Source organism: Asterias rubens, chromosome 1 (assembly GCF_902459465.1).
Source record: "Asterias rubens chromosome 1, eAstRub1.3, whole genome shotgun sequence".
Lineage (NCBI taxonomy): Eukaryota > Metazoa > Echinodermata > Asteroidea > Forcipulatida > Asteriidae > Asterias > Asterias rubens.
In genome coordinates, this window is record NC_047062.1 from 14,132,330 (window position 1) to 14,148,944 (window position 16,615).

General features: G+C 37.5%; 2 protein-coding genes across 6 annotated transcripts in view; one reads left to right on the plus strand and one right to left on the minus strand.

Annotated features, from left to right (window-relative positions):
- Positions 1-116: 116 nt before the first annotated feature.
- On the plus strand, positions 117-4,874 carry LOC117299687. Its single transcript, XM_033783275.1, has 6 exons — positions 117-307; positions 755-894; positions 1,688-1,818; positions 2,330-2,473; positions 2,945-3,077; positions 3,332-4,874. Exons 1-6 carry the CDS (start codon positions 224-226, stop codon positions 3,510-3,512), a joined length of 813 nt encoding a protein of 270 aa, XP_033639166.1. The 5' UTR covers positions 117-223; the 3' UTR covers positions 3,513-4,874.
- A 1,005-nt stretch (positions 4,875-5,879) lies between these two features.
- The window catches only part of LOC117299799, a 35,536-nt gene continuing 24,800 nt past the window's right edge, over positions 5,880-16,615 (minus strand). For 2 of the 5 annotated variants that reach the window (XM_033783524.1, XM_033783362.1), the window contains 8 exons: positions 16,055-16,187; positions 14,146-14,277; positions 12,164-12,355; positions 11,853-11,954; positions 11,314-11,509; positions 10,097-10,257; positions 8,636-8,662; positions 5,880-7,233 (listed from right to left, as the gene is read on the minus strand). In XM_033783524.1, coding sequence (XP_033639415.1) covers positions 7,042-7,233; positions 8,636-8,662; positions 10,097-10,257; positions 11,314-11,509; positions 11,853-11,954; positions 12,164-12,355; positions 14,146-14,277; positions 16,055-16,187 — 1,135 coding nt within the window. In that variant the 3' untranslated portion in view covers positions 5,880-7,041. Of the gene's footprint in view, positions 7,234-8,635; positions 8,663-8,825; positions 8,872-10,096; positions 10,258-11,313; positions 11,510-11,852; positions 11,955-12,163; positions 12,356-14,145; positions 14,278-16,054; positions 16,188-16,615 lie in introns of all 5 variants that reach the window. The other 3 variants (XM_033783688.1, XM_033783608.1, XM_033783445.1) reach the window with 3 other exon arrangements.

The window sequence follows — 16,615 nt, forward strand, 5'->3', positions numbered from 1 at the left end:
TCATTGCCGCTTGGGGGCATGCTTGCTTTAAAAACAACAACAGTCTGGCTCCTAATACAAGTTCCCCCTGACGTCTTGCTTTTACGCATTGTTCTGATGGTAGTTTTGTACACACACACACGTGTGACCCAATCACTATCACTGATCAGAGAGTTTCGAACAGGAAACACTTGCCATAGTCATCGGTTCGCTTATTCGCTGTTGTTAGTCTGTAACTGTAAGGATGGATGGACATTTCAAACTTCAATTGAATGCAGTGGTAAAACTGAGGAGAAATAACGATGCAAAGCGTGAAGAATTGATGAAGGTATAGTTACTTTGATAGTAATTCTAGAAACTATAGGCTCGCAGGTGAGCCTATAGTTTCGCAGGTGAGCCTTATAACTTATAGTTTCTAGAAGTAGCCCTGTGCGAGGTATCCAGGCTATTGGAGTTTGCACAGTAGCTAACAGATACAGAACCCTCCTGCCGACGGCGGAGCCGGAGGTGATACGTTATCGCAACTACTTTGATAGTACTATTTTTCTAGTACTACTTACTGATTATTAGTAACATATACTCTATAAAGTATAAGTATAATGATGAGTTTATGACCTACATTTGATGATTTGTAGGATTTCTTTCAATGCTTGTTGACCATCATAATATTAAAAATGTGTCATTTTTGACTCATGGAATACGTCACCCACTAACTGGATTTGTTATGAATAATGAAATGTTATGTCTTATTATGGTATTTTGTTTGACTATATAGATGAAAGAGATGGAGCTTTCACTCCAGAAATGTAAAGAGACTCTGATGGAGAGGAAGACCCAGATTTCTTCATCCATCCGGGAACAGGCCAGAGCCGTTGAAGAAATAACTTCAAAGTTACCCCCTGCATCAAGGAAACTGTTAGTGTTAATATCCTATGGGTTTAAATAACAGTTTCTTTCAAGAAGTTTTCTTCTAAATTATTCATAATTCTTTGCACACACGGGTTGCTGAATTTTTAATTGGCAGTTAGCCCACTGATGAGCTACCTATGAAGCAAGTTTGACTAATTGTACATAGTTGCGGTAAATCGTAACTCTCAATCTAGCCCACCTTGTTGAGCTGTTAATGGCTCCGCTTTTAACATCGGTCTCATCACTGTCACCATTACTGTAATGGTGACAGTGATGAGACCGATGTTAAAAGCGGAGCCATTAACAACTCAACAAGGTGGGTTACTCTCAATCCTCCTGTCAGTCACAAAGGGTTGGAGGGTTAGGATCACTGTACCGGTAACTAATCTGTACAGTATTTGAGCAGTGTGAGACTGTGTCGCTTCAGTTTTAAATTTCATACAAATGACAATGTTGTAGGACTTGGAAACATGCTTTGGGACCAAGTGAGTTAACAAGCTATGAAGTCTGTTTGACCAGTGACCAAATGTTAAGTAACGGTTAAACCCTAAGATTACATTCAATCCAGTCCGCTAACTTTCATAAAGCGCCATAAAAGGAGTCGCTTTCATTCTGTAGAAAGTACCACATGATTTTCTACTATTTAGATAGGAATTGATGATTAATTTGTGTGTAGTGGCACATTTTTAATCTGCTGAGTGTTTCAATAGACTCCTTCAATCGAAAAGAACCCCCTAGGGAATACCCTACAACAAAACGTGAACAGACAAATTGATTGAGCTGATTGCATTGACTACAGGTTTGACCAGTTGTACCCTCAAGTCAACAATGTCTACCAATCAGAGCTTCTTTTGCTGGAGTTAAATCAACAGCTGATGGTTGCCATGGCAAGAAGGGAGGAGACGGCCATTTTGAAAGTTCTCCAGGAAGGTATACACAGGCTAATTACTTTAAAAGTAAGATGACTGAGAGGTCAACTGCATTGGACTCAGACTCTGTTGTCCTCGTCAGTCGAGTGTGGACTGGACAAGGTCATGACACTATGACACTTGTGTCAGTGAGCAAGACACTTAACCAAGGTGTATTTATCGGAGCCTGCAATGGCAGAGACAGCTTATGTTGGATTGGGGTTGTATGGCTCCCCACGGAGTTGAGTAAAATGGAGGAATGGTCTAAAAGTTTGGTTATGAACAGGGATAATAATGTTGTAAACTGTCTTGATCTAGCCACAAAGACATGTGGGCTGTATGAGAATTTAAGAACCCAAAAAGACAAATTGACTGCAGCAGAAATTCAATTTCCCCTCATTGAGATGCTCTCAGAGAGAGATTGGTTTACTTTCTTCAGGGTTTATTTTTCACTTCCATAATTAAAGACTGTGGAACATACGCTACAAGAAGTATCTCTGAAATAAATTTTCTTTCATTTTGCTCCTATCCAGAGTCGTATGTGGTCGGTGATTTCCAAGATGAAAAGAGTAACCATGCCGGAGAGACGTGTTTTCTTCAAGAGTGGTTTCATCAGATATCTCGCTGGAAAAGACAAGCAGACCCCGATCTTAGCCCTGGAAAACCTTCAGTGGAGAGTAAGTTTAGCACCTTGAAATTCAATTTCTTTTGATAACTTCAATTTAGTAGACTTTGTTATTAAAGGTAGGGTCATATATTGTAAATGACCCCAACAATTTTTTGTGTAATTTTTATTCAAAAGCTTATTTTGTTATAAATTTCGTCTGGAATTTCCCCAGTTGATTAGAAATAAATAACAACATTTGAATCTGAGAAATGATTCATGTATGAATTGTTTCTGAGGTTATTTAGGGCCGGTGTCCATTCGTGAATGCTCTGGCTAGAGATGCAGTTGGTCCGCACTGTCACCTTGCTAAATGTGGATGGATTCTAATTTCTATGCTGAAAAATTGCATGCCTGATTTGCACAAGAGAATACAGCTTATTAATACCATAAAACTTGTCCTTGCTTTATGATTTAACTAGGTCATCTCATTTGCCACGCCTGTGCTCAAACTCAGTATTATTTAATTGTTTTTTACTTACAGAACACAGAATAAATGAGGACAGAGTATTTTACTGGGCCAAGTATGAGACTCTTCCATTCAGTCATGGAGGGGTGTTATGTTTCTCAACGAGGCATTGTGGGATGTGCATTCGACTCCGCATAGAGTCACCTAGGTAAGATGTTTTCTTCAGAGATCTAGCAAAATGACTTAATATTACACAAGTAGATAAAATGCTCATTGAATGAATAAATACATCTCACAGAAAAACATCACATAAGTTTGCGAAGCAATTGTCATAACAAATTGTCTCTGACCACACAACTTGAGCTGTAACCTGTAAAAACAGTATTTAGGGAATTATTGATTTCATACAAAGAATTTGTTTTCAGATAAGTTTGATTTTCATTTTTGTATTGTGTATTCTAGAAAAATTGCTGAAGGGATTCCGTTAGCCAGTCTCCACAACTACACAATCACATCGGATGTACCATTGGACGGCTTACAGCTTGGCTTACTACAGAGCATCAAGGAAAACCAAATGGCTCATGACTTTGTCATTAACACTCTATGGAGACTTATGGAGAACAACCTCTTGCCTTTTATTTGATTTGAAGAGCAAACATTGGATTTAACAGCAAAGCATCCAAGAAAATCAGATAAACTTGTAGAGTTTACCCTCAACTCCATACTGACCCAATTCTGTCAATCATGTGGAGGCCATTGCAAAATTTCATAAAGCTGTTTAAACGAAACTACTGCTAACTGAATTTCTTTGCTAAGCAGAGAAATGAGTGGGGTACCAATCGCAACTGTGTAAACTTAATGAAGTTCCGACTGGTAAAATGTTTCTGCTAAGTAAAATTTTTCTGTGCATAGCAAGTTTTTGTGCTCACAGGATTGATAAAATTGGGCCCTGATGGCATCTCAAGCCTGCCCAGTGCTCCTCGTCTAGATCTACTGTTCCAAAATGCAGGAATGCAGGTCTTCACCGCTGGCCAAGCCAGTGTCCCAACCAGTTATGGGCCAAGTGGGAGAGACATTTTCTCCTGCAATTAATCTTGGGAATCGGCTATCTAGTTTGTTACTTTGTAATCTACATACATGTAACACAAGCGATATGCTTGCTTTCAAAGCAATTTGACCTGTGTTGACCTGTGTTGACTTGATGAAGGGCAGACTAACAACTTGGTTATTAAACCGAGGCTTTATGGTTAAACAACAAAGCATCAAAAACTACCAGATGAACAAGCTTCCCATCAACACATTATGTAGACATTCATCATCATTAGGCATAGACATTCATCATCATTCGGCATAGACTTGCAACCGTAGCCACCTCATCCTCAAATTGTAATGGGGGTGCATTCCTTGAGTGTGGATACTGGTCTTTGACAATGGTCTTTGACAATTACCAATGCTGTACATGGGTTTTTAAATACTTCTTGTTGCTTTTATACAAACTCTGACTCTGAAACGCATAATTAGTTAATATATGTCAGGCTTTTTGTTTAATGCTATTCACAGTTAATACAAAAAATGCACACTTTACAAATAGTATTAATAGGTGAGTTTCTGAATTATTATTCTGAAATCCAGTCACCAATTTTACAGTCTACTACATGTAATTTAGCGACCAAACTGGTCCACATACATTAGTCAATTAATTTCATCACACCTGTAGTGAATCATAGAAATACAGGACACTTTATTGTATAATAATTTGTTTCAAATAGTTTGGGTTTGAACAAAGAACAATTTTACAATTGACATTTCCATGATTTGATTGCTGTGAAAATAACAACATTCTGAGTTAGCAAATTTGTTTGTTTAATATCCCAACCCTCATGATTGTGCTTGTATATCTATTCAATACTACCCATGTGGTTTCAGAGGATAAATATGTTTCAAATGTGTTATTAACAATTTTAAAAGGAAAATTCATTTGGAATTACAGTGATTGGAATATTAACCACACGATGGAATGGTCTGATTATAATACATTTTTTAACAAAATAGTTTTGTTACATGCTGTAAAACTTGTTTTCCTAAAAATGTTCAACCTATTGAATTTTACAAGAGTAGACTATGAAAACACACAAAATAATATATACAATTTCCAAAACATTGCACAAATTTTAAAGAACAAAAAAATAGCCAACAGAACCCTAGCTGACCAAATGGACGGAAAGTAAATACATTGGACAACAATGCATCAAAACATGTTTAAAATATAGAGACCTAGCTGACCATATGGACGGAATATAAAGACATTTCAAAGGTCAAATCCTCAATTTCAGTTTTTTTTTTTTTTTACAAGGCAATGGTTAAAATGATGGAGATAAACTGATAATGCATTTCAGGTTAAACATCCACGTTATGTTGTTCAAAAACAAAAACGCAAAGAGTCTCTTTTCAAAATCTTTTACCCCTCTCTTGCTTGTATTTCGCTTTTAGTTGACACCAAACTGCCCATTCTTAATGCCTAAATAAGGGAATCAATGTGTGGTGAAGAGGTTTTCAACTAGTGGTTTAATCCCAATGAGGCCTGGTTCTTGATAATTTTACCGAGACGAAGTCGAGGTAAATTATCAAGAACCAGGCCTCGGCGGGTTATAACCACTAGTTGAAAACCGATTCAATACACTTTGATTCCCATTCATAAATACCTTTTCGGTCAAAAACTGAAATAAATGCAAAAAATTTAATTGTTAAATGATTTCTTTTAACACAACACCCCTCCAGCTATGAAATGGTAAAGCCCTCCACCGCCCTCGGGTAAACAACTCCTTATAAGGGAATGCTGTGCGCGTCTCGCGTATCGCGTATCGCGTGATCTGGCACAACTGTTTCAGCTGTTGCTCTCGACCAATAGGAATGAAGAAACTGTCTTATAAGAACAGGTGCAAGGTCGCGTGTCACGCCCATGAATTAACACTTTTTACCAGTCATAAACAAAGGTTTATTCACACCCATGTGACGCGCTCTCCACCAATAGGAATAGCGAAACTGTCTGAGGTATTTATGAATGCTTTTTAAAGGGGCTGTGTAGCAGGCCTGCAGCTGTAAATGGAATTATAAATGGTAAACACACACATGCCAAGCACAGTCGACGGAACAAAGCCCACCGGAAAGGGAACTGGTATCCAAACACAGTCAACAGAACAAAGCCCACCAAAAAGGGAACTGGTATCGGCACTGGAGAGCTATTGTACCTTAAAATACTACATAGGCCTAAATGGAAAATACAAATCTGTTAAATTGGAGTCAATTGTGATATATTGATTCGGTTGTTTCAAGACATGAGCTGGGGAAATTTAATGTTTGTTCTTTCATGTGCAAACCTACAACCAAACAGCCTGTGTAGTGATTAAGACTATTAAATATGGGTACATGAGCGGTCGTTTATAAGCAATTAATATTGAAGATTAAGGTAGAGTCATATACTTTTGCAATGACCCCCTAAATAAATTGTTTATTCGTATCTGAAAACCTGCTTATTATAAAGATAGTAATGTGCAATTATTTCATCTGAAAAGACCACATCGATTAGAAATCAATAAAAGTGTCAAAAAAAAATTAATTTCCCAAAAGATTCTCTGTAGCGACTTTTTAAAAATGACCATGGTGTCCATGTGAATGCTCCCCTTTAATTGGCCAGAGATGCAGTCGGTACCCGATCAACATGGATGAATTCAATGTCTTGATGAAAATAGAGTGACAGTTTTTTGCTTTGTTTCTTTTCTTAACAAGTAGACACTGTATTCAACAGAAACTTTCACAGGTGATTTTTATTGTATCTTTCTTGATAATTTTACCCATAAATCAGCATTTCATTGACAAAAACAAACGATGATCATACCTATTAAGCAAAACAGATGCAATGTAATAAAATTAAACTGTCCGTACTGTATTTTGGTTTTAACCAAAGTACTTTGGTTTTAACCAAAGTACAAGTACGGACAGTTTAATTTAAAACAATTTAAAATAAAGCTAAGCTACTCATTAAGCACACCCTCTTCATTAGTTTACAAGTTTACACCCAAATAAATCTACTGGTCACTGTTTTAGCAAAATATAAGAATTATTTTTGTTTCAAAATAGTGCAAATTTTATATATATAAAAAAAACTATGTGCATCAAGCAGTGACCCCAACCCTGGAGGCAACCCTCGATGCTCTGGTGCTGGTAGATTCCTGTGATAAAAGACTTCTATTCGTCCCAGCACGAAGCCTGTGGAACTGTGGTCCCATACCGGATTCAATGGAACTAGCTCTACGACTCTGGCTTGGAGAAACTGTGCCATCGCTAACGTCAGACAACTCAAACGTCTGCCGGACAGAGGGATAAAATCAAAGTTTTTGTTAAATTGTCCCTTCGGGAATTCTGGGTGATTTACCTCAAAGTTTTATGAAATCATTGTTATATTACATCCTCACAAAGGTAAAGTGTTTGAAAGTTAATTATACTTTTCTTATTTACATCTGAAAGTAGCCCACCGGGCAACTTTCGCAGTGGTTTTGACTAGCCCGCAGCAGTTCAAGACAATGTGCACAGGGCCAGCATTAAGGTTGACCCCATGCTCTTCAATGAACACATACAACCAACATTTTAATTGGATTTTATCAAAATAAGGAGGGCCCAAAATAGTGGGAGGAAAACAAACAAACCAACAAACCAACAGTTTATGTTTTGTCCGTGACTATGTGCATGTTTCATGTGTGATTATTTCAACTGCTAATGGTCTTTGAAAGCTATTTTCTGAACTACTTTGTAGTAAATATTTCCCTGGAGGACTGGTAGTTGGCAGTAGTATGAACTTTTTTAATCAGTGAGCTTTCAAAATGAAACTAATTTTTCAATCACAAATCCTTTTTTTAACCTTAATAAGTTGTTTTGCCAAATCAATTCACGATAATGAATCGGGTTAACCCATCAACCATTGAAAAGTGTAGGGCACTGCATTCCCATCACCGATCAATTTAACGCATACACAAACTGTTAATATTCCAATGGAGTGTACTCTTGTTTATGCAGGGTAGAGTACTTAGTGTTAGCCCACTGAGGTTGGACTCCTCCGTTGCATACAAGTAGCAGAACAAGGGGACGTCAGTACCAGGGCCAAGGGAGTATTTTGCTCTTGCAGTTGGGTGTATTTTGCTCTAAATGTGCACCGCATGTGACAAAGTGTTAATAGACTTGTGTCCTGAACATGTTGACTGGAGACGCATTTCATTGTGTTTTATTTCAACTCGAATAACCGCATGTGTGTAAGGTCTATTGTCTTCAAGGGAAAAACCATTTCTACCAATGCACAAATATCAAAAGGATATTTTTTTAATGTTTATTTGTCCATATGTATCAGCAGAGTCGGGAGTGCAGAGAGGCTGGGGAAAGTTTAGTTGAATCATGAAGAAAAGAAATTTTACAATTTGTGAAAAATAAGCAGATTGCAAAACATGATATAAATGTGTGCTTGATTGAACCACATCAAAGATGGTGGTCAGGTTTCAAAATAGCCATGGAATTGTTTTATAATACCAGAACAAAGTTCAATGCAAAAAAAAGCACCAGAAGTAAAAAGTTTGGGTACAGCTGTCCCCTTTAATGAATCAACAGGAAGCTTGTGCAAGACCTTTTACAGTTAAGGTTAATTGCCATACATGTTTCCCCACAACTAAATCCGCTTATTCAAACGCTGTTATTTTGACTCCGAATTTAATACAATCTTACCTCATCCCCCTGCAATTCTTTGTTACTCTTTCCGTAAAAATTAAAAATAAAAAGTGTGGTGAATTATCACATTTTATCGTCTCCTTATTAAGCGGTGATAAAAACTTTACAATGATAAGTAGAGGTTAGTAATGAATGAAAGTTTGCAAGTAGGTTAGGGTAGAGGGAAAAGGATTTGCACAAAACTGACTTTGTGGAGTTGTTCAATCATCAGGTAGTAGATCAAGCTTCCAATCCTAGGAAAGCATGCAAGGAGGGGATAAATCAGGGGGAAGCAAAGGAGGGTGAGTTGCAGGAAGGTTATTGCATTATTTGAGAACGCTACATGGAAGACTACCTCATGCAAACCTAGCAAGTCAGACAAATACAAGCCAAAAGGACATACAGAAAGCAAGACATCATCCATGCCTTAGAATAAGTTGTGTACCAAGTCCAAGAGAATGACAAAAAAAACCTGTATTAACCCTCCAACAATCTGGGCCAAATTTCATAGAGCTGCTTAAAGGCACTGGACCTGTTTGGTAATTGTCAGAGACAGGTATTCCACTTGGTGCATTGCAACATATTAAATGATCTGGGCTCAATTGGGCACCGAAGTTGCAAGAAAATAATGGGGGGGGGGAAATACCCTTGTCACACAAATCTGTGTGCTTTCAGATGCTTGAGAAAGGCTTCAGGTCTGAAGTCTTTCTCAGATTCAAATATTTTTAGTGGGAAATTACCTCTTTCTCAAAAACACTACTTCAGAGGGAGTCACTTCTCACAATGTTTTATTCTATCGACAGCTCTATACCAAGTTTTTATGCTAATTTGTATTTTGAGTAGTTACCAAACATGGCCAGTGTCTTTAAGCAGAAACTTTTGTTTAAAAACTTTCTGTTCAATGACCCATTACAGGATACCAGTCAAAGACAGTGCATGTGACATGGCACCGTATTCTGCTAAGCATAATTTTGTTGTGCTTAGCCCCCTTTTTTGTGCTAGCGCAGCTCTATGAAATAGGGCTCTGGAAGTTGGTAGAGTCCACTGTTTCACCTTTCAAAACCATTTGCACATATTATTGATACAATGGTACATGTATAACTGCAGAGTTTCTAAAACCATGGGCAAGAGTGAGGGATGATTTTTTAAATGGTCACAAATGGTCAAGGCAGGTTATTCTAGAGGTTGTTGGTTCAAATCCACCTCTAGTAAATTTGTCTTTGTTCAACCCCAAATTAACTAATATTGACCCCTTGCACGCGCATTACACGCGGCGACTGATGCCACGCTCACCATGTTGGTGGGCAGTTAGGTTTACGTGTATTAACGCCGCGTCGCCTAAAATGGCCACTTTACTGCATAATGCGCAGCATAGAGTTATATATAAAAATGCACAGTTAAATTGCCCACCAGTATGGCGCATTCAAGATTTTTCTGATGATGACGTCAGGTGAAATGGGTCAATAAAGACAGATGTACCTTCCATTGAAGTCCTTCGCTTATAGAGAATGTGATTCCGGTCCCTCCTGTTCTGCTCTGTGGTGCCGTGGAGACGGAGGGTAGCTTAAAGTCTCTCCTGGGATCCTTCATGTCTAGGAACTTCTTCAATCTCTGCTTGGTCAGCTTCTGCACCTTGGTGGCTGTTCAAAGAGTCAAGGAAGTACCCATGGATCAAATTAATGGTCACGTCGGTTTGGTGGTGGTTTAATACAGGAACATTGGCACAATATGACTCATTGGTTTTAATCAGATGGTCCAAATGCACAGCACAATACTTTCTGCAGAGGAGACTTTCCTCTCAAGCTAAGATAAACATTAATTATATTATAATATAGATAAAATCACTATTATACATGTACCTCTATAAAAGAAAGAAATGAAATAGGAAGTGAAGTTTTCAAGAACATGGTTGAAAATATGAAGAAAAATGGTTTATAGCTTTTGATCTTTTCTCAAATGCTTAATGTCTAATAAATATTATATTAGAAAGATAAAATGTATTGGTCAATTAAATAATAATTAGTTATATCCTTACTGATATATCCTTATTATATATGCATTTTTAATTCACACAAAAACTGCAGCAAGTGCAAACATTAAATATTACCATAAAACCAAAGAAGTTGGAGCAATTAATTGGATGAAATGCAAAAAAAAAAAAAAAAAAAAAAAAGTCAAGTAAACAAATCCCATAATAAATAGACATGACAATGAAGAGAAGCAAACAATGTCATTACATTTTTACTGTATTTTCTCTAGGGTATTTATGGATTTTAACAGGTTTTCTTTTTAATAGTTCAGCGCCCAGGAGCAGGTTTACATGGGTGGCGGTATGTAAATTTCCATTATTATTATTAATATTATAAAAATGACAAAATGACAATACTTATGGCAATGTATAGACACAGAACCCATGGTGAATACATGAACGGAAGTTCACAAAGAGTAGCCCAACCTTAATAAGCTTGCATAATCAGACGTAGCATGAAGCAATAATCAACTGTGTGACATTTAATTATTAATGGAGTATCTCCACACACAAAACAAACATTGTTAGAAGAAAAGATGAAGTTGAGTTGTCAATAGACTGTGCAAATCCAAACATTTTTGGGACCACTTTGGTCCAACATACATTGCGTAAATACACATCGGTGTTAGGGTAAAAACAAAATGTAATATGATGATTAATGACTTACATGGCAATCTGGGATTCTTGTCATGGTATTCCTTGTACCTCTTTGTGAATGAAGACCAGTATGGAAGCATCTCCTTAAAGACGGTATACTGGGCGTCATCAAACATGGTGGGATTGTGAGGATCTTTCCCTTTGTCTTTCAGGTAGTTATCTGTCTGTTTCAGCAGCTTACTCGAGATCTCTGGTGCGACATCAATCTGGGACACAATAGTTCATCAATTTATATTTGTCTTTATTTTGCATTAAATAACAAAAGTAATTATAATGAATTAACCGAATGCTAAAATGCATTATAAAAATGAAAAGGAAAATTATTACAAAGTTGAGGTTAACTAGTAATAAGACTACAAATGTGATAAATAAATAATTGGAAAAAAAAAATTCTGCCCTGCTGATTTTTAACATGAATGACATGAAAAGTTAGTGCAAAGAAAACTGTTATACTTGTCCAAATAATACCCTTTAAGATGGGTAAGCAAAAGCTTACTAAGTATACCGAAAAACTAATTTCTCATGTGTGTGTGTGGTGCTAATAATTACCTGTAGTCCTGGGTTAGTGACGGGAGAATCAATGAAGCAATCAATGATCACTTCAACCTTTCGTTTTAGCATTATCATGTCCGAAAATGCATGGTGAGATTCCTAAAAGAGAAACAAATAAATAACATACATCATATTGAATCAACCAAAGCAAGGCATATTCTTACCTTCTTGGGAAAAAAAGTAGAAATATTTTATCGAGAACAAGAATTGACCTACATAACGTACACATGGTGTAGGCCCTAATAGCAATTCATAAATTATATATTCATAATATAGCCATCAATATTCTAACTTTCAAACATCCAAACCTTAAATCTCTGGACTTCCAAGTAGAAGACGAGATCTTTCTCTAGGAGGGGCATGGTGTCCTTCTCTCCATACTCCATCAGGTAACGATGGAAATACATCATCTTCTGAGGAGGGATGCCTCGGGCTGACTTGAGGAGGAACGCCTGGAACTCATTCTTATCCTGTGAGGTTGGCATCTGCTGACCAGAGTGCTGTTGGGATTAAGGGGGGCAAGACGTTCAAGTTAAACAGGGTTATAGAGCTACAAGTTAAATCCAACATCTGGGGCCTTTCTCAAACCTGAGCTTGGGCTCTGGCTCCATGCTCCATCTGTTGATGATAGAACCACCATGTGCAAAAAATACACGCCGCTCAGAAAATGAAAAGGCCTACTCGCGGCATTTCCACTGCCTACTTCCACTGCCTACGCACACATAGAGTCAAAGCCCCAGACAGAGCCCAAGTTGAGGGTTGCAAAAGGCCCCTGGTATGAAAGACATCTTTAAAGGAACACGTTGCCTTGGCCTGGTCGAGTTGGTCTTTGAAAAGCGTTTGTAACCGTTTGTTATAAAATGCACATGGTTGGAGAGATGTTTTAAAAGTAGAATACAATGATCCACACAAATATGCCTCGAAATTGCGTGGTTTTCCTTTTACCTCGTCGACTAACACGGTTGGCCATTTATGCTCCCATAAATGGCCGACCGTGTTAGTTCGCAAAGCAAAAAGAAAACCACGCAATTTCGAGACAAATTTGTTTGGATCATTGTATTTTACTTTTAAAACATCTTTCCAACCATATGCTTATTATAACAAACGGTTACAATCGCTTTTTATACTGCCAACTCGTCCGAATTGCTACAAGTGAATCTTATTTATGAATGAAATGCACATTGATTATGTTGTTTCTTTTAGCTCTAAAAACAGCATACCATGACCAAAACTCAACTAATTTACGTATTTCGTTTTTATGTATATTTATATATTATTACTGTTTAACCTAGGCCTATATGGGATGATTAATTTTACTTATAAATTGATGAATATTAACAAATGGCACTTCCAAATCTAACTATTAAATGTGTTCAATTAGAGCAATTATTGCTACCACTGAGTTTTATTTATGAGCAAAATGCGCATTAATTCTATTTTTTTCTTTTAGCTCTAAAAACAAAATGCCATGAGCAAAACTCATTTTCTTTAGCATGTACATCATTATATCATTGAATTGTATAACTTGATAATGGATATGGAATTATTCTTTTGACTTATGAATGGGTGAATAAATATCAATGAAAATGGTAAATATGTTATGCAAAGTAAACAGCTTGCTGATGTCAAGTGGATAGAGCGAGCGTGAATTGATACATGTAAGCAGCAGGTCACAGAATCGAGCTCTGCATGGGTCATCTAAAGGTTATGCATATACATGTAATTGAATATTCTGTGAATAAACACAACAAAACAATGGCAAATTTTCTCTATTTGACAGAATTCATACATTTTTTTTACCATGATTAATAAGGAGCATCCAATGGACAAAATGAAGAGAGTAAAATGGTTTGAATTCTGGTCAAGTTCAAAACCTTAAACAAGATAGCGTTATTATACATGAAATGAATGTTTCAACTGTTTTAAGGCATACCCAATAACCATAATCCTGTGCAAATGTTGTCATATTTTTCAACTAAATATCAGCATGGAAATGACAACATTAATCAACATTGCTAGGGCTTACCTGAATGTAATGTAGGCCATTTCACCCCTGTTTTTTCCCCCCTCAAAAGCTACTGCTGATTGACTTCTACTGTCAGGATTAATGTGCTATTGCATGCTGTTTTAATTACCTCTAAAGTTTTTTTTATTTGTAAACGCAGTTACACATGTAGATTAATTTGATGAAACGCAGCAAACCTTCTCATCAGCGGGCATGATGCTTGGTTTCACTGCAAGCAAACCTGTCACACTCGGCGAAAAAACTATAACCGTTCAATAAGCTTACCGGGCCTTTACCGCGTCTACGCCTTTTCCACGTGAGCACCAAACTTTGAGTGCTCCCCGACCGGAGGGCCATGTCAAATTTGGAATCGCCCCCAGCGCCTCCGCCCTGCTCATCCATAGATTCCAAGTGGGCCTGGATAAATGTGTGTAGAGAGAGTGCATAGAATGGAGAGAAGCAAATGTAGTGTTGATGATGGGTGAATGTGAATGGAACGAGGATGGGTTATGAGAGCTGTGACACAAATCACGTTATCTTAAACAACCTGACAGTTCATCTAGTCAACAATGCAAAGCACAGTTCACCTAGTCAACAATGCGAAGCACAGAATAGTGGAAGACAAGTTTGCAGACTCTTCTGCCAAATTGTGTATGGTGAAGTTATGTGGACAAGTGCTGATGTGGTCTGATATGATCTGATCTGATATGATCTGGATCTGAACTGATCTGAACTGGATCTGAACTGATCTGAACTGATTAGAAGTGATCCGAGTCTGATTCCGATCCTTTTAGATCTGATTCCAATCTTTTTAGATCTGATTCCAATCTTCTTAGATCTGATCTGATCTGATCTAAAATGATCTCGTGATCTGAACTGATTTAAACTGATCGAAATCGGTTAACATTGATCTGATTTGGATCTAATCTGAACTGATCTGACTTGAATTGATCTGGATCTGATGTAATGAATGAGCTGATGAGTTTCCTGAATACCTTGGACGTTATAGTCAGCAGCATCTGAACCTCATCTGTTGTGAGGTAAGTTTTATCCACACTATCGGCCTGTGTCTGATGGACCATGGATCGGTAAATCTGTTGCATGGTAGGATTGTATGGTATTGGATTCAAATAACAAAGCATCCAATGTGAAATCAAATTGGCGATCTAAATGCAGTCGTAACATCGCTTAAAATGGTATTCTTGAAATAGGAACAAATCACATTTTTAGAATACAATTTTTAGTAGTGATGAAAGGTTCTCAACAACCTTTACTCTCTGATACACCGTGGATCGGTAATCTGTTGCAATGTAGAATTGTAAGTTAATGAGTTCAAATTACAAAGCATTAAAAGTGGAATCAAGTAATTTGTTAGGAAGGTTCACAACAGTCTTCACTCTCTGCCACAACCCTCCTGATTCATCAAGTGGATTATCTCAGATTCTCAATCCTTTTTTAATCATGTGAAGATGAATTCTCTGTCACAACCAGCCTTCTGATTCTGAATTAAAAAATGAATTAGGTTTTGGAAAAACTCAATCATGTGGAGTATCCAATAGACCGATCCATTTAGCTCGGCCCCATTGCATATTGACCAATCACAACACGTTGCGCAACCAAAAGTCCGACAAATAAAGTCCGACATGCGTGCGCGTATGCTTGACGGGCCCAGCAGATTTGTGCAGAATGGCATTAGAGAGGCTCACGTGTTCTTGATCACACGTGCGCCGTGGATCGGTCTATGTAAAACACACCTAAGACCTGGCACGCCATTTCTACTCATGTAAAGCTATGTTCAGGAAAGAAGGTTATTTGCAATACATGAAAATTAACATTGAAAACCAGTAGCTCTTCAAAGAAAGGGTATCAATTGATGCATGTATGGTGTCTCCTGTTTCAAACTGGATTCTCGCAATAGAAGTACTAGAGATAATACACTTTTTGTCAAAACTCCATTCTAGTTTTGACTTTCATCAGTTTGCCGCCACTCGTCAGAGATCTTCAAGCACTTATGACCTGAGAAATGAAAGCACAACAGAAAACTCTTCCGTTTGATCCTTTTTTTTTTTCAAAGCACACTTTGCTTTTAGTTTAAAAGTCAAGAACTGGAAAGTTACACAAATAAAATCTCTTCATAATTTTAAAAACAAAGAGCAGTATAGATCCTGACAAAAGAAAACTATGAAAAACTTACAATCCAGAAATTACTGAAGACCTGTTCCAGTCTTGGTATGACTGATTTCTGGGCAGCTTCTAGAGTCTTTACTGTTGGCCTGTCACCGTCGCTGCCGAGGCGTGTTAAGACATCGTGGGACAACTCCACAGCCCTGAAAACAAATTTAATCATGTGTTAGTTATTTACATAAATATTCACTCAAGAAATAGGTATCCATAGTGAATATCAGAATCATCTATTGTAGGAGTTCTTCCTGTTTTTTTGTAAAACTGGGGTGCAGTCTGGACCCCAAATTTAAAGTTTGGCTGAATCGAAAAGAGGTCTTTGGAATGTTGTCTATAACCTTGCATGTGGATTGTTTTTTTAGTCCCTTCACCACGGCATGGGTTCTCCTGTTCAGGATTTCTTCCCCACATCTGAAAGTGACAGATGCGCTAGACACTTTTGAAAATCCTTGGGTTTTATGACCAGAATAATCATTTTCAGTATTCCAACATACATACAGTTTTTACGTAGCGCCATTCCATTTAGACCACAGCGCTTTTGCAAACAGTCAATAGCATTGCAAATAATAGAACA